At 49.4% G+C, this 24081-nt stretch overlaps 1 protein-coding gene across 2 annotated transcripts in view; it reads right to left on the bottom strand.

Annotated features, from left to right (window-relative positions):
• Window positions 1-24081, bottom strand: part of GALNT17 (polypeptide N-acetylgalactosaminyltransferase 17) — a 214300-nt gene that overhangs the window by 104538 nt on the left and 85681 nt on the right. For both annotated transcript variants that reach the window (XM_077787478.2, XM_085557121.1), the window contains exons 4-5: window positions 23656-23830; window positions 21920-22117 (exon numbers count right to left, since the gene is read on the bottom strand). In XM_077787478.2, coding sequence (XP_077643604.1) covers window positions 21920-22117; window positions 23656-23830 — 373 coding nt within the window. The remainder of the gene's footprint in view (window positions 1-21919; window positions 22118-23655; window positions 23831-24081) is intronic.

Here is a 24081-nt window from a genome sequence, read left to right as displayed (position 1 = left end):
CTGTTTTTACAGAACCCCCAGTTCACACCTCAAAATTCACCTCCAGCACACCTGAACCTGGGCTGTGACAGCCACAGGGAAACTGGTACCAGAGATAACTGAACCTGGCAGGAGCTGAGCTGGGAATTCTCCTGGATTCTGGTTCCCTGATCCTCCTGACATTCCTCTATTGACTGTTCAAACACTCATTTGCTCCTATTTACCCACTACAGCCTTAAAATACATAGAGATTTCAATACTCTAAAGACAGGTTAATCATTTATTTATTGTTTGCTTCTTATTTCAGAGGCCTGAATTACACCATCATTACTTGGAGAGAGGCTCTAACAACCCAAGCTGTTTGTCTAGCAGCCTCATTTATTTTTGCATGGCAAAACTATTATTCCCCCCCTCCAAAATCAGGACAAAAGAAGAAAAATACCCTTGAGCATTCCATCCAATTTTAAAGAGCTGTGTTAGTCCCCAGAAGAGCCAGCAGCTGAGTTCTCAATTACAGGACAGATCAAGCAATAACTCTGGGCTCCCCACACTAAGCACTCCCAACATTTGTCCCCGCACAGGCCCGGCCCTGCCTTGCTGCAAACATTTAAAGATGCTTTCCCTTAATTCTCAGTTTTCCCCACTTCTTCTGGAAAATGAGCCATGACACATGAGCCATTTGCAACGCTGCCAGTGTGACATTGGCTGCATTTCCATGGCAACTCTCCCCTCTCCATGCCCAGCCTCTGGATGTGCATTCCCAGCAGACTCGGGCTGCAGACACACATCATTATATTTAATCTGAACAAGTGTGTACCTGAGTTGACTTTATTTCATGAAACTGCATAAGAAATTAAATTTCTCTCACTATTTCCTGCTCTCCCATCCCAGTGTCATTACTTGCAGGGCTCTGCCATTACTTGTTGGCATTTTGCATCAGTACATAATGATACAATATCAGATAATGTTAAGATGCACAAACCACTCCAAACAGCAGACAGCAATTTTCTGCTCACTTTCCCAATTTAACCTGAATTGATACTGCACTGTAAGTCTGCATGAGGTTCAGGGACTGCTCTAATTAGGGCAGCATCTTGGGCAGCAGCACTCACTTGCATCCTGCCTGTTTGGTCCTGGCCTTGATAGGGCAATTAAGAGGCAGAAGAGAGAATTCCTCTCCCAGATTTGTCCTCATCAACAGCACCAGCTCATCTTCCAATCCTCCAGCCTAGAGCAGCTCTCAGCCCTCATGAAATTATTGTGTTTTATAAATCCCACTCAAATGGACAAGTTTAACTTCCCCTGCCCAGGAAAATGCTGTGGGATGCTGAGCACACCCCGTGGGGCACAAGTCCCTCCAGCGAGGCTGGGGCAGCTCAGGAGTTCAAAAGTGCCCAGCAGTGGCACCAGAGCCACGGGCAGGGCTGAGCCCAGGAGCTGCCCCTGCACAGGAGGCACAACTTCTGCCCTGGGCAGTGCCAGCCCTGCCCAGGCTGCCCAGGGAGGGGCTGGAGTCTCCCTCAGCGGGGATCCTGCCCAGCCTCTGCACACAATGCTGTGCCCTGGGCTCTGGGATGGCCCTGCCTCGGCAGGGAGGTGGCACAGGCACCTCTGGGCTCCCTCCCTGCCTGAGCCAGTGCCTGGTTCCCCACCTCTCCTAACCACTGGCACAGCAAATCTTCTCCTGTTGACTCAGCTCTGGTCTTTTCCACCCTTGGATGGAAATGGTTTTTCCCTGCTGTCAGTCCAAAGAATCTGTGGGAGCTGTGCTGAACCCCCAGGAACCCCCGTGAGCAGGCAGAGGGACCCTGCCCACACTGTGGGATGGCAGCAGGTACTGAATCCCTGACTGAGGGAGGAGCTGCTCCAGGGTAAATCCTTCTTCCACAGGATCCCTAAGAGCTCCACCTCATGAGGAGCAGAGGCAGTGAAATACCCTCTTGAGTCCTCATTAACCCCTTTTCCCCACAAAACAGTGCAGGAACTCAGAAAACAGCACAGCTTGGACAACACTCTCAGGCATGGGGTGGCAACCTTGGGGCTGTCCAGTGCAGCTGGACTTGGATGATCCTCGTGAGTCCCTTCCAGCTCTGGATATTCTGTCCAGTGACTTTGATGGTGTTATGGAGAGGCCCCAGGTCCCTGTGGGGGAACACAAACACAGCCCCACTGCATCCATGGGGCTGGACCCCAACCCAGGGCAATCACTGAATGGGGTGTGATAAAAACCAAAAACAGCAGGGTAGGAAATGCCTGAAGGACACTTGGCAGCATTCCTCCCTCTTGGAAAGCCACTGGCAGGAGCTGCCTTCTGTGCAGCTCCAAGGCCAAATGCAGGAGGAAAGCATTCCTGAGCCTTTTGTGCTGCCTCCATCTGAACTCAGCTGGGGGGACTCCTGCAGCCCCAGAAACTCCTTTTAGCTGATGCCTGTGGCTAGAACTTCCTGCTTTTTTAGAGAAGCCTAGAAGGATAGAGCAAATGAACCCATCACTCTCAGTTCTGACTGCTCCATCTTGCAGAAAGGGAACTTAAATGAGGCAAAGCCAGGATGAGACAAAAACTAAATAAAGCCAGGATTTGCTAGTTTAAGCTATCAGAAATGCATCTTGCATCTCTCCTCAGGAACACTTCCCCACGTTCACAAAGATGCTCGTGGCAGATGGAAAACATGGAAGTTTAAATGGATATATTCAAACCAAAGCCACAGCAGCATTTTGTCACATATTTTGTGTGCTCACCTCTCACACCATAGTTTGAGTGTCACCTGCACAGACATGAGCTTGTGTTATGTCATTTATCAGATAAGGGGCAATCTGAGACTGAATCAGAAATTGCCCCATCACAGGTGTAAAAAAGTGTCAAATCCCAATAGGAACCAACAGCCAAACACAGAATTTAAGCCACCACACAGAAATGTCATCACACCCTCCATGACACCAATGGATGGTGAAGAAACAAAACTTTTCCAAAGAGGAGAAAAAAGAAGGATTTCAGCATTTGTTTCACTCTGACTGGATGTAAAATTTATTGTTTTTTCTTGCTAGGAAAGGGGGAAGATGAGAAAATCACAGAGTCATGAAGGTTGGAAAAGCTGTCCAAGTCCAAGCTGTGCCCCAGCCCCACCTTGTCCCCAGCCCAGAGCACTGAGTGCCACCTCCAGCCCTTCCCTGGGCACCTCCAGGGATGGGGACTCCAAACCTCCCTGGGCACTTCCAGTGCCTGAGCACCTTTCCATGGGGAAATTCCTGCTGGTGTCCACCCTGAGCTCCCCTGGCCCAGCCTGGGCTGTTCCCCCAACAGCCCTTTCCAAAGAACAGCACTACTCCAGAGCAAACACGTGGAGTGTTCAGGATGTTTATCCACACATCAGGAATGGGAAGCAGCAGCTGAATCCAGAGGAGCCCTGTGCACCCTCACCACAGGGACTGGGAGTGGATCTTGCTTCCAACACCCTCCCACCTCTGATGAATCCCACAGATCAGAAGAGCTCCATCCAAAGGCCTGGAAGCAAACCCTAAAATGCAGAACACTGGGACTACCCAAGCTTTGGTTTCCCTTTCTTCAGGCCTCTGCTCTGACCTGAACCAACCTGCAGGTTGGTTCAGGTTTCACACCTCTCCCAAAACCCCAACCCAAAGGCCCTGAGGCACCACTGAAACCCAATTTTGGAAAGAAATGGCAAAAAGAAAGAATTTAACCCAGGACTTTCCCACCTGTACTCTCAGGTCCCACCACTCTGGCTGAGGGTGAGCTCCTTTCTGGGGCCCCAGACCTCAGCTTCCAACTTTAACCCTCTGTAGTTCTCCCTCTCAAGAAGAAATCATTCTTCTCTAAAAGGAGCTGCTCCAGTGCAATGTTCACTCATGCACAGGAAATCAAGACTGTTACAAAACTGATTTATACACCCTGCTGGCCACAGAGCCCCTCTGGACACAAACTGGGGAAGCATTTCCACATTTGATCTGAGTTTTTCTAAACAGTGTTAGAAACAGCTGGAAAGTTCCAAACTTAATTTTTCCAAATGAAAAACATCATCAAAATGGGCATTTACACACTGCTGGGGCGGGGCATGGGAGGTACCACCAAATTTTCTATCCCTGCAAAATCTCCCATTTTTTTTTCATTTTTTAATACTGAGGGTGCAAATCAGCCCAATTTCCTTTCATTAGGACTTGTTATGTTATTCTTGCTTTCTCTGAAAAATTTCACAGGAGAAAAAGAATTCCCAACAAGCTTTAATTTTAATTGATTCCTATTCAACCCAATGAGGTCATGCATGTTTAATTATCATCATCCCTATTACAGATGGAAAATCAACTTCCTCTGATGTTGCTATGCTAATTATCATCTCATTTGTTTAGCAATGGCCTCACACAACCAATGGAGATTACAGAAAACAAAGAGCAAAAAGACCTGTACAGAACATTACAAACAATGGCCAGGACTCAGCAAAGTCCTGGATGGAGCATGTGGATCACACCCAGCACCATTCAGAGATTCCTTTTAGCTCTCCAAGGCAGGAACATGCTCAAGGATTTTGCCATGCTGAACTTCCAGTAAAATCAAGAGGAAAACCAGGACAAAAACATCATCCCATTCCTTGAAGTGCTGGGAATGGAGGGGAAGAGGAACTAAAAACGAGGCTTTGAAAACTTTTATGAAATTCAAGGCTGCTCCAAACACCAGCTCAGGTCTCTCAGACTGGGAATGAAACACAGAATCCCAGAATGGTTTGGGCTGGAAGGGACATTAAAGCCCATCCAATGCCACCCCTGCCATGGCAGGGACACCTCCCACTGTCCCAGGCGGCTCCCAGCCCTGTCCAGCCTGGCCTTGGGCACTGCCAGGGATCCAGGGACAGCCCCAGCTGCTCTCTGCCCACCCCTCCTCACCCTCCCCTGCTCTGGGCACATTTTTGTGGCAGCAGCAGCCTCTCCATCCTCTCCAGTCCATCCCTGGGACGTTCCCAGCTGCCTGTCAGTGATGGTCACTTCTCCTCCACTCTTCAGAAGTGAGCTGGGGTCAGGTCTGAGAGTAAACAAAGGCAACCCAAGACCTGCAGTAGACTGAAATGCTCCTTTTTCCTCATAGGGAGGGTAGGTAAACTTGATGTTAATCTCTGCTCCAAGCAAGCGTAATCCCTCTGCATCCAAATAAATTGTGGCATCTACAAGGACAGCTCCAGCACATCAGTGCAGTGATGTGTGTGACCCAAAATAAGAACATGAGGACCAGGAGACTGCTCTCCAAAGCAGCTGGGTGTGCAGAGCTCTGCAATGCTTATTGGGTTCGTTTAAGTACCAAATTAAGCAAAGAGTGGGAGGAAAGACTGATGAAACCATAATGTGATCTCCTGCTCTAAGTTTAACCTTAGCTTGGCAGCTCTGTCTGCTTCTGTGCTTATTTTTAATTTAGTAATGCTCTGATGATTTATTTCTGTATTAAAGCCTATTTCACAAAAGCTGAAACAGAAATGACTGCAGGAAAAGCAAATTCTCCCTCACAACTGAAACGAAGCCACTTCTGCAGGCACACAGGGAATTTGAACCAGCTTGGCCAAGGGAACCACTGCTCCCTGGAAAAAGCACTCAAGCTACACTGTCTTCCCTGCTAAAATGGAAAATGTGGCACTGCTAGGGCTGCACAGCCCCTTGGCTTGTGTCAAGGCCTCCCTGGAAATCTTGGACTGCACTGAGAGCCCCTTTGGATGGAAGACGTGAGGGACACCAGCCTGGTGCCACAGCCCACAAAAACTGCTAATCCTGTTCCCCTGGATTAACAGTATCCCTGTTCCCATGGATTTGCAAGTGATTTTTCCTGGAAATTACTGGAAGTCTCCCATCCCCAAATGAGATGGAACAATCCAGCAAGGCGGCCATCTGCTTCCCCCATCTCCTCATTCCTGTTCCAAAAGGAACTGGAATCTCTCCCCTCCTTCCTTCCCACTTTATTTTTAGAGCATCTTCAGCCAGAGCTCTTCAAGCTGCTCCAAACACCAGCTCAGGGCTCTCAGACTGGGAATGAAACATGGAATCCCAGAAGAGGATTTAATCCTTAACACTGCACCTTGTGTGCTTCTCTCTCCTTCCAAACATGTTTTCTTCCAGTAGGAACATTCTAGAGGACACCAGACATTTGTTGACCAGTGGACAGAGAGCTTTGTAACACAGAGAAAACAAAATATCTTGTGAACTAGACAGACGTAGATCCTGAAATTCACTCTGAGGAAAGGGAAAGAGCTTCAGCAGACTTTGTCATCTTAAAAAACGCCAGATTTTTCATTTTGTTCCCTCTCAGAAAAGTGACAAAGCCATGACTGCCCACATACAAGAGCAGCTGCCTACAGACAGAGAGAAAATACAGAACTCAGAGCTCCTGGAGTTGTTTATTTTCTGCTTTGGAGATGATACCCACACAGCTGTCAATTGAAGCAGAGAGATAAGCCTAAACACGGGGCTGATCCAGCTCTCAGGAAGTGTTCCCATCCCTTTCCTTTCCCAAGAAGGAGCAGGAAATGCACTGAGACATCCCAATTCTCTGGGAAGGAGAGGGAGCCTCAGGGGAGGTGCTGTATGGGGTTAAGGGGGGGACTGGAGCACCTCCCCATGCACACAGGCTGGGAAAGCTGGGATTGTTCAGCCTGGGGAACAGGAGGTGGTTGGAGACCTCCCAGCAGCTCCCAGGGTCTGGAGAGGACACGGGGAAGCCAGAGAGGGACCCTGCATCAGGAACTGGAGGGACAGGACAAGGGAAATGGGGTCAAACTGCCAGAGGAGAAATTGAGGTTATAGACAGGGAATAAATCCTTCCCTGGGAGGGTGGGCAGGCCCTGGCACAGACTGCCCAGAGAAGCTCTGGCTGTCTCTGGATCCCTGGACATGTCCAAGGCCAGGCTGGAAGGGGCTTGGAGCACCCTGGCACAGTGGAAGAACCAGTAACTTGATCTTGGAAGTGCCAACACATACAGGGAAGAGCAGTTTTTAACAGTCCCTTTTTCCTGCATCAACTACTCCATCCCAATCTGCCTTTATTGTCCTTTCCATGCACTTCCAATTCTTCCAAACTTAGAGCAGAAGGCATCAAGCTGCATCCCCAAAACCCTTCTCAATGCCAGCCTTTGCTTCTGCCTCTGTTTTGGCAGCAAATGTTCTTGACACATTTCATGGTTCAACTGCAGTCAGGACTGCCACAGTTTCAAAATCTGATGTGGCACCTTCCCTGGAGCCTGCAGTTCTCCAAGTTTTTAGTTCTGCCTGCATGGAGTTTGTACCATGAGGAATTCACAATTCCTTGGCGCCCTGCCTTTGCTGACTTCCCACACCTAAAGAAAAGTTCTGTCATTGCAATAGGAAAAAACCAGAACTTTCCTTTAAAAAAGAAGCCAGAACCACGGGATCACGTGGCCACTAAATCCCGTTTGTGGAGCATCTGGGAAACCTGTTTGCTCCCGGGGCCTGGCAGGAGCAGCAGTGTTAACCAGGGAGCCCAGGAAGGCATCGGGGCTGCACACCCGGCTGTGATTCAGGGCTTCTCTAATGGCCAGGAGAACAGAGCTGTGCTGGCACTGGCAGGGCTGGGGACAGCAGGGACCAGTGCCCTGCCCAGTGCCTCTGCAGGCATCAATCCCTGCTCGTTCCAGACAGTCCCAGCAGTGACTTTGGGAAGGACTGACAGAGCAAACCTGAGCCTCCCTCTCTGCAGGCAGTGGGGAACCTCTGTGGGGGCTGCTCTGGATGTGGGGCCCACCCTGTGCCACCTCCTCCCAGCACCAAACCCTCCTCCTAAGCCCAGCTCTCCCATTCAGACCAGTTTGCTGCAGCTACAGAACTCGGAGGTCTGATAGCAGCACACAAAAACGCTGACAGATGTTCACCTAAATATTTCATGGCTTTTTCTTTTCCCCTCCCAAAGTACATTTTCCTGAAGAGAAAGCACAGAGGGTGCAGAAAGGAAGGGGAAGGACATGGCAGGCTGGTGTCCAGCAGGGATGTCACCCTGCCAGCCAGAGCTGTGGGCTGTGCTGGGTTAATGCCATGCCAGACCAGGACTAAAACCCAAACAGCTGCAAATCTAAACCAGGCCTAAAGAAGGGAGGGGATGGGCTGCAGGGCTGCTCTCCCAGGGGCAGAGGAGCAGCCCCAGCCCCCTCACACAGCCCAAATTTCTGTGCTCCCTGTGCCAGGCTCAGAGCAGCCCTGTGAGTGTGCCCAGGCATTAATCCCAGCAAATCCAGCAGGAGTCAGATCCAGCTGAGGACAGCCCCGACCTGAGTGCTCATTAGCAAGGACCTGCTCGTTTTCTGAGCAGCAGAGCAGCTACAAGGCAGCAGGGATGTGAGCACGGTGTTCATTAAGCAGCACAGCACCCACCCAGGCTCTGGAGCTGCCTCAGTGTCACGGCACAGCTTGGCCAGAGCTGCTGCCAGCCTGCTCCCCTGGACAGACATTGCCTCTGCCCAGCTCCTCTCAGCACTGCAAGCACAGAGGGTGTCTGGTTTGGAGAGCCCAGAAATCCTAAGGAGCTAAAAGGACTCCCCCCAACCTCCTGGCGTATCCAGGTAGGGTTCACACCCCTTAGGGGTTCATGGTGGGGAAGGTGGGAGTAGGGATGAGCCAGCACCTCACCAAGCCCTTCAGGATGAGCAGGGATGATAGTGCTCCTACAAATGGGCTAGACAGCCCAGAGCCAGCCCCAGGTATGGCATTTCCAGGCACTGACAGGATCCAGAGCTTCAGAAAACAGCAAGTAAAACATGTTCCTGGGTGACCTCACTTCCATAGGAATGCCAGAACTCCCCTGGCAGCAGTGCAGCCCTCCAGTGCTCAAGCTGTGCTTTGCAGGAGCCCAGCAGTAACTCCACCAAGGGCCAGTCTAGCTGCAGAAAGCAGCAAATCCCAACTTTGGAGTTCTCTGTCCCCAAAGTGAGGAGGGGAAAGGGTGGGTTCCCCACAGGCGTCACAGAGTTACAGAATGGTTTGGGCTGGGAGGAACCTGAAAGATCATCTCGTTCCACATCCTCCCACTGTCCCAGGCTGCTCCCAGCCCTGTCCAGCCTGGCCTTGGGCACTGCCAGGGATCCAGGGGCAGCCACAGCTGCTCTGGGCACCTGTGCCAGGGCCTCACCTCCTTCACACACAGAATTCCATCCCAATATCCCATCTAAAGCCACTCTCAGTTTAATGCCACCTGCCTTGTCCTCTCACTCCATGTCCTTGTCCCCAGTCCCTCTCCAGCTCTCCCGGAGCTCCTTCAGGCACTGGAAGGTCACCCTGAGGTCATCCCAAATTTTCTCCTCTCCCAGCAGAGCTGCTCCATCCTCTGCTCATCCTGGAGCCTCCTCTGGGCTCCTCCAGCAGTTCCAGCTCCTCCTGTGCTGGGCCCAGGGTAGCTCTGCAGGTGGGGTCCCAGGGACCACCAGGACCTTGCCAACTGCTGTTCCCCAGATTTCCCACGTGCAGATTCCCAAACCTGTGCTGTGATGAAGGAAGGTGGCTCTGGCTGGCTGGGTTTGCTCACAGCCCTGGGCAGACACTCCAGGAGAGCATCCCAAGGTGGAACCTCAGCAGGATTTAGTTCAGACTCTCCAGGAGAAAGCAGCAGGTCTGCACTCAGGGCAGGGAGGGAGTGGGAGTTTATAAAAGCCACTGTGCTCCAAGGCAGAGCCAGCTGGGAGCTCCCAGGACATCCAGCACTGAGGATGAGAGATCCATTTTTCCTTTAATTCAATCTAGGCCTATTTATGCACCACTGACTGCAAAGGACAGTGAATGAAAGCGCAGATGAAAGGAAATCATCGCCCTCAGCGCTGGCTCTCAAACACTCTCTGAAGTCTGTTTGATGAAGGGCTGCTCTGCTGTGTCACCCAGCTCGATTATCACTTCGTTGTTTTCAGTCCCCACCCCCAAAGTCATTAAATACTTGCTTTCTAATGAAAAGTGATTGGTTTCGGCCGATAAATAACTTAAAAACCATCTGCCAATGAAAAAAAAATTCAAAGAGCTAAATTCCCCCAACTCCTCCTCGCATATTTTTCACCTCTGCTTTGGATTTTGAGGGAAAATATATTTGGATAATCCATCAATGGCAGCTTTCTCCTGGGGAGTGTGAACAGACCACAGAAAAGGCTCAGCTTGGCTTTGACTTCCAAAATCACTTCATGGACCACTCAGAAACAATTCAGCAGCAGGGCATGAGCTCCGAATATTGGTGCTGCCCCAGATTGTTTTGTTTTCATTAATAAGATTATTGCAGTGAAAACAGGCTCTCTGAAGCTTAATTTTCCTAGCAATTGTTAAATAATTCAATACCCATCTTTTCTGTCTCTTTAATGCCTCTGAAAAATCAAAACGCTTCACAAATTAAAGGCCAAATCCTGTTTACTTTTTCCATTTCTAAAGCAACTCTGACATCAATAAAGGCTGTTTTTGTGACTTGGGCTCAGATTAAAGTTCTGTGAGTGCGAGCATTTTTTATTTTTTCAACCAGAAGCATAATTTTTTTTGTCCTTTTTTAATCAAAATAATTTTCTTATGCAAAGCTCTAAAAATACAAAAGCAGATGCTTCCACTATGGCCAGCATGGTTTTCTTCATAAAAATGGATTACATTAGCATTTTCTACCAATAAACTACGGCTCCCTTCAGGAAGGAGAATTGGATCCCTTGCCTGTAACTCCTGGGCTGTGAGCTCCTTGTCTCCTGAAGGGACAAGCCAGAGGCTCAAAGTCCCTGCCCAGTTTTCAAGGCCCTTCAGGGAAAAGCTGGGCTTGACTGGTGCTTGAAGGCCTTTAAGGTTTAATTTTAGGAATAACACTTGATCTGGCCAAGAATAATGGTCTTGTAGGATCATAGAATATGCTGGGCTGGAAGGGACTCACGAGATCATGGATCCAGCTCCTGGCCCTGCACAGACACCCCAACAACCCCCTCCAGGCCCTTCCCCATCTCCCTGTCCCTCCTTTGGATGGGCTGCAGCCACTCTGGATCTGTCTTACACTGCCCCAAAGTGCCCCCAGGGCAGAGCAGAGCAGGACAACCACACTCATAAAACCTTCAAAAAGTGCCCCCTGATTCCCAGAACGATGATGGCATTTGCACCATCATCAAAAAGCAGAGGAAGACTGCCTGCATTTATTTTCATCCAGGAATCACTGGAACAGCCAAGGAACCCCCAAATGACTCTCCTGACTCCAGGCAGCCCCTTCTCAGGCAAAGCAGGGAAATGTTTTGGTGACCACAAGTCCCACCCAAGGCTGGGCAGGGCTCTAGGGGTTCCATCTGCACCAAGCTGGACTGAAGGCTCAGCATCCAAGTGTCCTGGCTTGTAAGATCAGCATGGATTCTATTTGCCATCTGTTGGAGGCTGGGCAGTTTTCTTATCTCTCCCAAGAACAATGTCTCCCTCTGGGGAGATATCTTCTGTTAATGGGCCATGGAATGACTCCCTGCGTGACTGGTAGAGTTCCATCATCCCACGGTGAGATGCTCCACCCAGAGAGAGGAGCCAAGCACTCCTACCTGCATAAAATCAGCATTTTTGGGACACCAGGGCAGCCCTTCACTGGATTCCCAGAGGAGCAGCTTCTTCCCTGCTGGATCCCCAGAGGAAGACCAGGCCCAGCTACTCCATCCCCAGAGCTTCAGAGAAAACTCCACCCTTCTCCAGATCCCTGCTCCAGCAGCATTTCATCTGCCACTCCAGGAGGAGCAGCCACCATTTAACTGGACTGTGACCAACACCCTGACTCCTCAGGGTGTCAGGTTTCTGCCTCTATCACTAGTTTTGTTTGTACTAATTACATTTTTTTAAAGTTTTTTTTCTAGTAAAGACCTGTTATTCCCATTCCCATATCTTTGCCTGAGAGCCTTTTAATTTTGAAATTGTGGTAATTGGGAGGGAGGGGGTTTACCTTTTCCATTTCACAGGAGGCTCTTGCCTTCCTTCACAGACTCCTGTCTTTTCAAACCAAGACACCAAGTTCTCTCCCGTTCCAGGAAAGGCACAGCCTTCTCTGGGGCAGGTATTTAATACCAAACCCCAATTCCACTCCATGCCCCAAATGTCCCACCCAAAGAGGCTCAAACACTGCTTTTTCAAGGTCTCTTGGCCAAAGAGGCCAGGCACGATCCCATGAGGGTCCCTCTGCTGTGTCCCTGTGACACCACCCTGGTGGCTCTGGTGACAACCCTGCCCATGGCACTGGGAAGCTGCACAAACACAGATCCTCCACTCCACAAGCTTTTCCCTAATTCACAGAAGAATCACACAGCTTTGGGCCCTCTCCCAAACCCTGGGGCTGGGTGAGGACCTTGCCAGGTTTCAGCAAGTTTTGGATCTTCTGGCTCTGGATGCAGCCAATCCCCAGGGGAATCCTCCAAGGATACAGAGACCTGAAATGAGATCCAGCACTGACATCCACGGGGAGCTTCCTCATCCCTGGGCTGCTGCCAGCCAGCTCCAGGGGCACCAGCCTCAGGTGCACCCTCAGCACCAGCTCCCCAGGCAGTGACATCCATCTGCCCATCTTGTAAAACTTGACACCATCACAAATTATTACAGAGCCTTCTTTTACACTTGGCACTAAATTAGATGACATTAAAAACCAGCAGATGAAGAATTCCTCATAAAGAGGCCCAACAGCAGCAACCTGAGCTCCAACATGTCCATGGCAGCTTTCTCACACCACAGGGAATCTCTGGGAAGTTTAAGAGCTTCAAATTAGCACACCAGGAGTGAAAGTCACTTTGTGCAGCCAGTTGAGGATCACTCCTCCCAGTACCGTTAACATAAAAATCGAGAAAGTCAATTAAAATTCTTACTATATGGCCTCAAATCATCCCCAAAAACCCCTCAGCACTAAAAGGAAAACCCAAACTGAGAACACTGAAGAGGTTCTTACTGGAGTACTTTAGAAGCTGATAAAGCTCTTGATGGTTTTAATTTAATCTGAAGCTGGATAACAAAGTTATTGAGGTCGTGATTCTGACCTAAATCTTCCCTCTCCTACATTCTGAGCTCAAACAAGACTGACACTAATTAAACAAAAAGAAAAAATCCCTCCATTTCTTCTCTACAAGGCCAGGTTGGACAGGACTTGGAGAAGCCTGGGATAGTGGAAGGTGTCCTTGCCCATGGCAGGGGGTGGAATGAGATGAGCTTTAAGGTCCCATCCAACCCAAAATATTCTGTGATTCTGCAATTCTTCTGTTATTTGTTTTCAAGTTTTCAGAAACGTTCATTGCCCATGCCAGCCAGGAGTGATCAAACCTTAGGTTTCAGCTTCACATCCCTGGAAGCACAAGACTCCAGGAGCAAGGGATGGATGGGTCTGATTTCTTGAGGTGTCTGCATAACAAGATGTTTGCAGCAGCTTCTTCCAGAAGCACCAACCAAACCTCGCCTGGGGAAGAGCCACAGAATCCCAGAAGGCTTTGGGTTGGAAGGCACTTAAAATCCACCCAGTGCCACCCCTGCCATGGGCAGGGACACTTCCACTGTCCCAGGCTGCTCCAGGCCCTGTCCAGCCTGGCCTTGGACAAATCCATGTTGTTCCCATGCTGGACCAAGGTCTGGACTGAAGTCCTCTGGGGCTCCATGGATTTTGGTGGAAATTATGCTGAGCCCTGACATGGAACTGCAGCCAGTGCAGGGATGGAGGAGAACCTGACTTAAAGGGAGATCAAGCATCTGAGTGGCCAACACAGAGCTTTGGTCTCCTTGACCTGCTCAAGGGGAGAGCAGCTTCAGAGCCTGGGGAGGATCACCACTGCCAACAATTTATCTTCCTGTTAAATTTAAATTTTATCTGTTTAAGTTTTATATGTAGCCATTGAAGAGCTCCATGAGCCTTCTGCAGCTGTTGGGACATTCCCATCCCATCCCATCCCATCCCATCCCATCCCATCCCATCCCATCCCATCCCATCCCATCCCATCCCATCCCATCCCATCCCATCCCTCTAAGCAAACACCCGACACCAGCATCTTCTCACACATTCCAGGTGAGGTTTCCAAAAACAAATTCTCATTTCACCCCCCCCCCCCCACATTTGGCTCCTATGGAAATTTTCCCCTCATCTTCCAAATGCCAGAAGAGTGAGAACATTTTAAACCATCTTCACACAGAATCAGGAATCTTCCTGCAGTCTGGAGATGTTAAAGCCAGAAAGAACAAATTCAAAAAATAGTCAGCATTTTGTACAAATGCCTCAAGATTTTTTTCAAAACAAACCCACAGAGACCCAGGAATTATCCTTAAAATTCTGCCTTTTCCTCACACTTGTGTCCAACAGTTTGCACCATCCCTGATTGCCTCCTTCCACCTTGAGCACTCCTGTGGTGGTGAAATTATTTAGAAGAGTTTAAGCAAACCTGTCTAAATCTGTTATTGAGGGTCTCATGTGCACCTTGCTAACCCTGCAAGGGTGGGGATGTGCTACAGGAACGTCCCAGCCATGGAAATCCTCTTCCATCATTTTATGGCAGTAGAGTTTATTCCCAAGAGCCCTACTCCTCTGGCTTTTCCAGAGTTTGTGCAAATCCTGTGTGCACAGAAGTTTCAGGCTGTTAACAGTGGCCTGAAAGAAGTCTCAGAGGTTGGACTAAAAGAGGAAAGAAACAGCATTTATTTAATGAAAATAAAGGAAGCACTGAGTGTCTGGGCGTTTGAACACCATCATGGGATGAGGGCTGCAGGAAGCCCCATGGAAAAATCAGTAGCTAATATTTATTTATTCATTTCTGGAATGAATAAATAAATATAATAATGATCCCACCCCAAATCCCTAAGATCCCACCCAAATAAAAGCCCAGCCACCGGAGAGGGACAGCTCAGCACCTCCTGAGCTCTGTGCCTGAGGAACACTTTAATTGAACACAAATATCTCGTTAGCAGCAGAGCCTTCACTCCTGGGCCATATTCAGTAACCTAAAACCCCTCTGGTTTTCCCATCTCCACCCCTGCAGCATTCCCACAGCTGGGATGAAGTTTGCTCTTTCCTACGTACACTGCAAGAGCAAATTCATTAACATTTGTGAGGCTGAGGCAGCAGGTAATTGGGTGGGTTAATTAACATTATTCTCATCTTTACAAAAAAAGCCCAAACCTATCAGCCCTTCTATTCTTTCACAATCCATAACTCTCAAACCCCATTTCCTCCTCACAATGATCTTGATTCTAATTAAATGAGCTTTTGTCTTCCAGCAGCAGTAAAAATTAAGAGCCACATAAAACATCTGCAGCCTAGCCCTGTCCAAAGTCCACTTTAACCTAAAAGCTGATGTTGGCTTTTTAACATTAGTTTTTTTTTTGGAGTTGGGATTGATGGTGTTTGACACGGTATTTTGTGTTTAGATTTAGATGTTCATTGTTTTTATTTATATTATAGTTTCGGAAGTTGTGAGTTTTATAGTATTTTATTAATAAGTTATAAAATAGCTTTGTATTTTTATAAGGTTTTTTAAGGAAAAACTAATTAAGAAATTACATTTAAATTATTTTTCTTTTTATATTAATAATTAATTATTTATGTTTTGTAACATAGACTTTGTTTAATTATATACTATAATTTAAACTTATGAAGAGGAAGGTGAAGAAGAAGGATTAGGTTTTGTTTTTATTTTGCTTTACATATATACTATTATATTTTCAAACTATAAATTTTAAAGTTTTAAGTTTAAAGTTTTTTATTATGTGATGTTACACATTTTTAGCTATATTACATAGTTATAATTTTGGTTTTATTATTTAATTTCAGCAGGTTTCTTTATGGTTTTAGGTTAAATATAGTGGGTTTTTTGGGGGTTAGAATTTGTTAGTGCAGAAAGTTTAAAATTTTTAGTATTTAGACTGGCTCCCAGCTGCATCCATGCCTGGCAGGCTTGGGAAGAGGCTTCCTGTCACCTCTGGAGCCACCTGAGGGCTCCTCCAGCCCCTGCACCTTCTGGGGGTTGCTCACTAAAGGGAGCCATTCAAGTTTTTATTTTAAATTTTATATTTCGCTTTACATATATATCATTATATTTGAAAACTTTAAATTTTAAGGGTTTTATTATGTGATATATTTTTAATTACATTACATTGTTATAATTTTAGGTTTATTATTTAATTTCAGAAGGTTTTAGATTAAATATAGTGGGGTTTGTGGGGGGTTAGAATTTCTTAGTACAGAAAGTTTAAAATTTTTAGTATTTAGGGTTCTAACAAGCTCCCAGCTGCACCTATGCCTGGCAGGCTTGGGAAGAGGCTTCCTGTCACCTCTGGAGCCACCTGATGTAGGTCTCACATTCAGTCAGAGAGAAAATGGAACATTTCTAACCAGGCAGAAGCCTGAGAAAGTGTTGTGAGAATGTAAATAAGTTCTTTATATCTCTTGTTGTTTAGTTGGGTTTTGTTACTGTACATCATTCACTGCACACCAATGGTTTGAGGTGTTTTCACTTCAGGACCAATGGAATTGGTCTACACGAAGCTCTGTATAAAAAAGTGATGTATTTTGAAATAAATCAGAGTTTTATTCTCAGCCTTTGGAACAAAATCTATTCATTCCCATCCTGCCTCAACAGCATCAACCTGAGAGCTCCTCCAGCCCCGGCACCTTCTGGGGGCTGCTCACTGGGGGAGCCACTCAGCCTCTGCCCCACTGCTCTGCACAGCCACATGTCAAAAACAACAAGAAAGTCAGGAAATTCAATCTATTGTAAATAGCCCAGTGATCCAGGGCGGTGGTGGAGTCACCACCCCGGAGGTGTTCAGAGAAGGAGTGGAAGTGGCTCCATATTCACTCCCTGGAAGTGTTGAAATCAGACTGGCTGTGCCATGATTTGGCTGAATTGTTTGGGATGGGTTGGATTTGATGATCCTGAAGGTCTCTTCCAACCCCTCCAACCAGTGGTTCTGTGATTCTGGGAATTCTGTGGTTCCTGGGTGAGACCCAGGGCAGGAGGGCATTCATGGTTTTCCTGGACCACACCCCTGGAGCCACCAAGACCTCACAGCTGTAATTACAAATCCTGGTGCTGCCACTGAAGCACCATCAGCACATGGAGCGAGAAATCTCCCAGATTCCAGCAGCTTTTTGACCAAAGCTGATGTGACACAACCAAACCAGGTCAGGCAGGAGGAACTGCTGGCTCTGGGGTTCATGCCAGGGAAACAACAGGCTCCAGACCTCAATGAACCTCAAAGAAGTGGATGTTCTGTCAGTAGGAAATAAATGATTGCTGAAGATGCTAAAAAGCAGGATCCCACCATGGGAAATCCCAGGACCAGGTCATCAATCTGCTCTTTCACAGCATCTCCAAAGATCTCACTTGGATTTCCCACAGGACCCTGAAAGCATCAGCTTTCTTCCATTTTTTTGTGGCCTCAAAGGTTTTCTGGACTGTCAGCAAACTCTGACCAATTCCTATCATTAATATCTGGATAAATCCTGGCTACATCTCCACAGCAAAGCCCATCCAGGCATGGAATGCAGGCCCAGATCCCCTCCTAACACAGCTCAGCACCAGGAAATCCCACCAGCTCTGCAGGAGCTCGCTCTGCTGGACATGAGGATCTCTGTGATGACCATTCGAAATGTCATTTTCTGTCTGCCTCTTCTGGCAGAGCTAATTCAGACATGATCCATTACCCTGTAATCACAATTTTATCTCCTGCACAGAGGTAGGCAGAGCCTGGCAAGGAAAGCCTGGCTGTGAAACCAGGCCCAGCTAGGGCTGAGACTGAGGGTATCTTTGGTATATCAGCATTTTAAATGTTAAGGTGACAAAAATACAACAGCTGATGTATTGCAGACCCCAGGTATTACAGCAGCATTTCTCCCAGAGATTAAGGGAGGCTATTTCTTGCAGGATATTAGTGGATAAAGCAGGAGCCTGGAGCCAGATTGAGACTGGGCCATATTTTAGACAAATTTCATTTCAAAGAGGCCATCAGCTCTCTGCCTGGATAATCATATCTGGGAATTAGCCAGGAGACAAAATTGCCCCAAAACATTCCCATATTCTGTCTCCAGTCCCCACTGAATGAGCCCCCTGGGCTCACAGGGCTGGATAGTTCTGGTGGGCAGGGCATTCCTCGTGGCACTGCCACCGTCCTCATGCACCAAGAGTAAACCCAAAACCAGGAAATAAACTGCTTTACTTCACTCCCACCCTTTTATCCTAAAGTATCTCTTAAAAACTAATGTACCTCTGTAGGCTATAATTTCCACATTTCCTCTAATCCCGTGCATAATTACATGGAGCACTGCACTGTATCCCTGCCATGCAAACATTGCTACAAAGTGCAGGGTTTTCAGAGCACGATGTGACAAAGAAATAACTGCAGTCATTATTTCTGATCTGGATGTGGGTACACAAAGGGACAGCACGTGTCATTAGCTTCCTGTTGGGGACACTGCCCATTTATCTTCCTCCTCATCCTCCCCCAGTGCCTGCTAGCAATGTTATTTCAGTGGTTTAACATGAAAATGTTATTTCAGTGCTATTACATGTTTTTTATTTAACGTGGCTAGGAGGTTCCTGGGTGTCTCAGGGCTGTGTCCTTCCCCCAGGCTCCCTCAAACTCCTGGGGCCTCAGCAGCAGAATCCACATTTTGGATGCTTTAACAAAGGTTAAGAACCCTGAACCCTGCTCTGATCTCTTTTTCAAGTTCCCTCCACTCAGCAGTGCTCAGAGCTGAGGGGCAGATCCCTGGGATTGCCTGGCTGGGGAAAATGGGGCATCCCCTGCTCCAGGGCTGTCTCCAAAAGGGATGTGAGGGGTGCACCAAGGCTGTAGCAACCCCAGATAAACACCTCTCCCAGCTCCTCCTGCCAGTGTTTGCAATCAGCTGAAATGCAGAGATGTGATGCTCAATGCCCTGCACAGATTATAGCCCAATCCCTGTATTTTTTAACATAAAACAAGCACCAGAACAGCCTAACAGGACCTGCTGGCCAGCAGGAGCCAACTCCCAGAGCAGACCCTTCATTTCTACTGCAGATCAGCAGCAGATCCACCCCCAGGCAGCACCTCTGGCTCTCACCACCAGAGCAAGGAAAAATGTGAGAAGTGTCCAACATCCCTGTGACCCCATTTGCTCCTGGCTCATTGGTAACCCCTGAACTGGTTCATACTGGGGAGCCTATGGAAAGACATCCTAAAGAACCAAAATCCTCCTGGTGTAGGTCCTGACCTCCCCACTCCATCTCTTCATGAGCACCCAACCCTCCAGCTCCCCACAGGAGTTTTCTCAGCTCAGAAACTCCTCAGCTCTCCATTCTCTGCCTTCTCACCTGCCCTCACATCAAACACTTCCAAAAACCAACCAACCAAACCTCACATCCCCTGCCATCAAACACCTCCCACAAACCAACCAACCAAACCTCCCTTGCCATCAAACACCTTCCAAAAAACTCCCTTGCCATCGAACACCTCCCAAAAACCAACCAACCAAACTTCACCTCCCCTGCCATCAAACACCTCCCAAAAACCACTAAACACCTTCCAAAAATCAACATCAAATCCCAGGGTGGTGTCACAATCACAGGGGACACTCCCTGTGCCAAAGCTTTCCTGTATCTCCCAATTGCACCACTTCAGTTTAATAAAAGAGTTTGTTCTTTCTTGCCCTTTATATTTACTGGCTGAGAACGTATTCCAGTAGTGTTGATCCACTTTTATTACCCTCCAGAGGCTCCAGCAGGAGCTGCTAGCACCACACTGCTCACACCTTACTTGCAAAGGCTCTTGGATTCCTCAGCTTTGCTTCTGCATGTCCCAGCCCTCCTCTAAGAAGTCCAGCAGCCTGAATTTGGTTAAAATAATTGTTTATTTGTCAAAGTCCTGACTCCTGTCCAGAATAAACTGACTCCAAACTAAACTAACTCCTTCAGTGAGGGCTGAATGTGCTGCCTGGGACAAGGGAGCCAAAGGAGTAACAAGAGGTCTCTGTGTGAATGGGAACAGACCTAATTCCAGCTTCCAGGGATTATGTCAGTGACCAAAACAGAGTTGTTTGGGTTCAGGATTCCCACCAGGCAGGGATCTGCACTCATGCAGCTGCTCTGGGCCTGAGGACAAAGCTTCTCCAGACAGAGCTTGTCAGGATCCAGGTGGATCCCACCCACCTGGCCAGACACCACTCCTGATCAGAGCTTCACTGTGATATTTGGGGGCTGTGAAAGGAAAACCTCTGAGCTGTGCACACAGAGCAGCCCCAGCTCCCACCCAGCTCTTCCCTCCCCTCCTGCTCTTGTTTTGGGCTCATCCCACCCCTGAAGCCTGGCAGGGCTGGAGCACAGTGCAGAGCTGCCAACCCTTCGGCTGGAGTGTTACAAAAGCCTGAGACACATCTTCCCAAAGCTTGCCCTGGGAGGAGAGGGACTCTCCACTGAGCAAACACAGGGCTGTGTTCCACACATCCCCACTCAGCCCATCACACAGGAACCAGCTCCTTGCTCCTCATGGTTTGCACAAGCTGAACACTGGAACTGAGGCAAAGCAACTTTGCCACTGCACTTCACACAAACCTGGACAAACCTGCACAGCTCCTGCACCTCCCCAGTGCTTTGTTACCAACACCCTTTTCCAAATCCCTGCACCCTTCCAAACCCTCCCTAGCTCATGTCACAGAGCTGGTGGGGGTTATGACATTGTCCTGACCTCTCCAAGTGGATTCCTCACTTCATCTTCCTGCATTTTCATGGAACCATGGAATGGTTTGGGTGGGAGGGACTTCAAAGCCCACCCAGTGCCACCCCTGCCATGGCAGGGACACCTCCCACTGTCCCAGGCTGCTCCAAGCTCCATCTAACCCAGCCTTGGACACTGCCAGGGATCCAGGGGCAGCCACAGCTGCTGTGGGCACCTGTACCAGGGCCTGCCCACCCTCCCAGGGAACAATTCCTTCCAGTATCCCACCTAACCCTGCTCTGTCTGAAGCCATTCCTCTTTCCCCTGCCACTCCAGGGGGCTGTGTGTCCCTGTCCAGCTCTCACACAGGCTTCCTCAGCAGCTGGATGCCTGCCTGCCCTCCTTGGTGCTGTTCAGTGAATGTCCCCAGCTGTGGCAGTGAATGTCCCCAGTATGGGCAGTGAGTGCCCAGCCCTGGCAGTAAATGTCCCCAGCCCTGGCAGTGAATGTCCCCAGCTCTGGGCAGTGACTGTCATGGGGACAGTCACTCCCTGGCAGTGAATGTCCCCAGCCCTGCAGTGAATGTCCCCAGCCCTGGCAGTGAATGTCCCGTGCTCTGGCAGTGAATGTCCCCAGCCTGGCAGTGAATGTCCCCAGCCCTGGGCAGTGAATGTCCCCAGCTCTGGGCAGTGAATATCCTCAGCCTGGCAGTGAATGAACCCAGCCTGGCAGTGAATGTCCCCAGCCTGGCAGTGAATGTCCCCAGCCCTGGGCAGTGAATGTCCCCAGCCTGGCAGTGAATGTCCCCAGCCCTGGGCAGTGAATGTCCCCAGCTCTGACAGTTAATGTCCTCAGCCTGGCAGTGAATGTCCCCATCCCTGGTCAGTGAATGTCCCCATCCCTGGTCAGTGAATGTCCCCAGCCCTGGGCAGTGAATGTCCCCAGCCTGGGCAGTGAATGTCCCCATCCCTGGTCAGTGAATGTCCCCAGCCCTGGCAGTGAATGTCCCCAGCTCTGGCAGTCACTCTCTCCAGCCCTGGCAGTGACTATCCCCAGCCTGGCAGTGAATGTCCCCAGCCCTGCAGTGAATGTCCCCATCCCTGGCAGTGACTGTCCCCAGCCCTGCAGTGAATGTCCCCAGCCCTGGTCAGTGAATGTCCCCAGCCTGGCAGTGACTGTCCCCAGCCCTGCAGTGACTGTCCCCAGCCCTGGTCAGTGAATGTCCCCAGCCTGGCAGTGACTGTCCCCAGCCCTGCAGTGACTGTCCCCAGCCTGGCAGTGACTGTCCCCAGCCCTGCAGTGAATGTCCCCAGCCCAGCCATACCTGATGGGCAGGGAAGGGTCCCCCGCGTCCCACCAGTCCTTGGGGGGGCTGATGTACATGCACCACAGCTCCCAGCTGTAGCCGTGTGCCGAGTTCTCGTAGCGCTGCACCTCGAAGTTGTCCTGCTTGATGTTGTCAATGGAGGGCAGGATCACCCTCTTCCTGTTCTCCTGGATCCGGGACAGCACCGGCTCCGCCCTGGGGGAAGGGGCAAGCACAGAGAGAGCCTCAGTTCACTGCAGCTCCATTCCATTCCATCCCCTATCCCATCTCTCCCTGCCCTCTGGCAGTGGGAGCCATTCCCTGTGTCCTGTCCCTCCATGCCTTGTCCCCAGTCCCTCTCCAGCTCTCCTGGGGGCTCCCTTTGGTACTGGAATCCACTCAGAGCCTTCTCCTCTCCAGCTGAACAACTCCAGCTCTCAGCCTGTCCTCACAGCACTGAAGTGCTCCAGCCCTTCGTGTCCTCCTTGTGATGGATACAAGCCTGGTCCACAGGCTGGGAAGCCTAGCTGGAAACCTTCTCTTCTGCAAAGCAAGGCCAGGAAGGCTGTGCTTGGTTCAACCACACCTGAACTACTCCAGGCTTCCCCCAGATCCCAAAACCCTGGGCAGAACAGGGTACATTCTTGAAAGCAGGACTGTTTGAAGGGTCTTTTTTCCCTTGGGATGCAGTTTGATGACTCTATGGCTAAAAAATTAATCTCTGGGACACACTCAGAGCAGGGGGTGTGCTCAGCCTCATCTCTGCAGATCCAGAGACACCGAGTGCCCTGGGGTCAGTGCCCACACCAGGGGGAGTTTGGGGGAACTGGCATTTCCAGTGGCCCCAGTAACAGCAGCAGGTGGGAAACACAGGGAGAATCAAGCCCACACTACAGAAATGTCTCCTCTCTACCACTATAAAAAAGCTTCAAGAGTTCAGTCGATGGGAGCTCCTCAGAGAATCAGGTGTGAGGCCTTAGTGACCAGAGAGAGGAATGTTCAACTGGGAATACAGATCCCAACATCACAAACAGCTCCTAAAGTAACCCCTTCAGCTGCACTGTCATTGAAAAGGATTCAATAGCTGTGCACAACTCTGCCTTTAACAGCTGCAAATAGGGCTTTTTGTGGCTGTTACTGTGTTCAAATTCAACACAAGTTTAGCTTCTTCCACCTCCACTTTTCTAAACATGGACCATTTACTTTTTACACTTGGTTAAAGGAAAAAAATTCCATTTCAGGCTCCTGTCATGACACGGATTCAAACTTAAGCCATTTGAGCTCAAATGTTCTAAACCTCTCTGAAAAAAATCCTTGTGAAACACCTTTTGCTGCTTCTGCACCTCTGCTCTTATTCCCAGCAGCAAAGGAAAGAAATCAATCCAGAGCATTTGAGCCTTCCCCTCTGGGATCCAGCGAGGGGCACAGAAGTGGGAAACACTTTCTCCTTCATTCCCTTGCTGCCTAGGTTTTTTTAAACTTGCAGGAATTACTTAAGGCTAAGGCAATGGGAAATCATCCTGGAAAACTAAGCAGGGAGCAGGGAAAATGCACGCACAAAGGGAAGGAATAGAGGATTACAAGGAACAAGGGCAATGAAAAGTTTTCCTTGTATGCTCCCACCGCGCCATCCAATCCAGAAGGAATCCAGAAGGACTCCTGGAGAAGGACTGACAAACCAGAGGACTTGCGTGTCGTTCTGTAGGGACACAAAAGGAGGGATGTTCCCCTGGTTAATGCCCCTGAGCACCTACCAGCCAGCAGTGAACTCCACGTGGGCATCAAAGAAGCCGGTGACCTGGCCTGTGGCAGCTTTCCAGCCCTCGATGCGGGCCCGGATCAGCCCTTCCCTCTTCTGGTTCCTCACCACCTTGACCAGCCCCGGGTAGCGTTTGTTGACGTACTCCTCCAGCGGCGCCTTCAGCTCCTCTGGGGACAAGGACACACAGCCCGTGGGACAGGGACACAGCTCCGAGGGACAGGGACACAGTTCCCACCTGGGACAAACCCCCCCTGCAGCAGGATCACTGGGGTGACACCCCTGCACCCACCGAGGGACGCGATCGCCTGGGCTTGAGCAGTGCTGCTCTGCACAAGATGGACCGAGCACAACCCACACACAGGAGGTTCAAGGTGGCCCAGAACTGCTGTTGGGCCACTGAGGAGCCCATGGGCCACCT

This window comes from Lonchura striata, chromosome 19 (genome assembly GCF_050655825.1).
Source record: "Lonchura striata isolate lonStrDom1 chromosome 19, ASM5065582v1, whole genome shotgun sequence".
Lineage (NCBI taxonomy): Eukaryota > Metazoa > Chordata > Aves > Passeriformes > Estrildidae > Lonchura > Lonchura striata.
The sequence above is the reverse complement of the archived record's forward strand: the minus strand, read 5'-3'. Positions and strand labels throughout refer to the sequence as shown.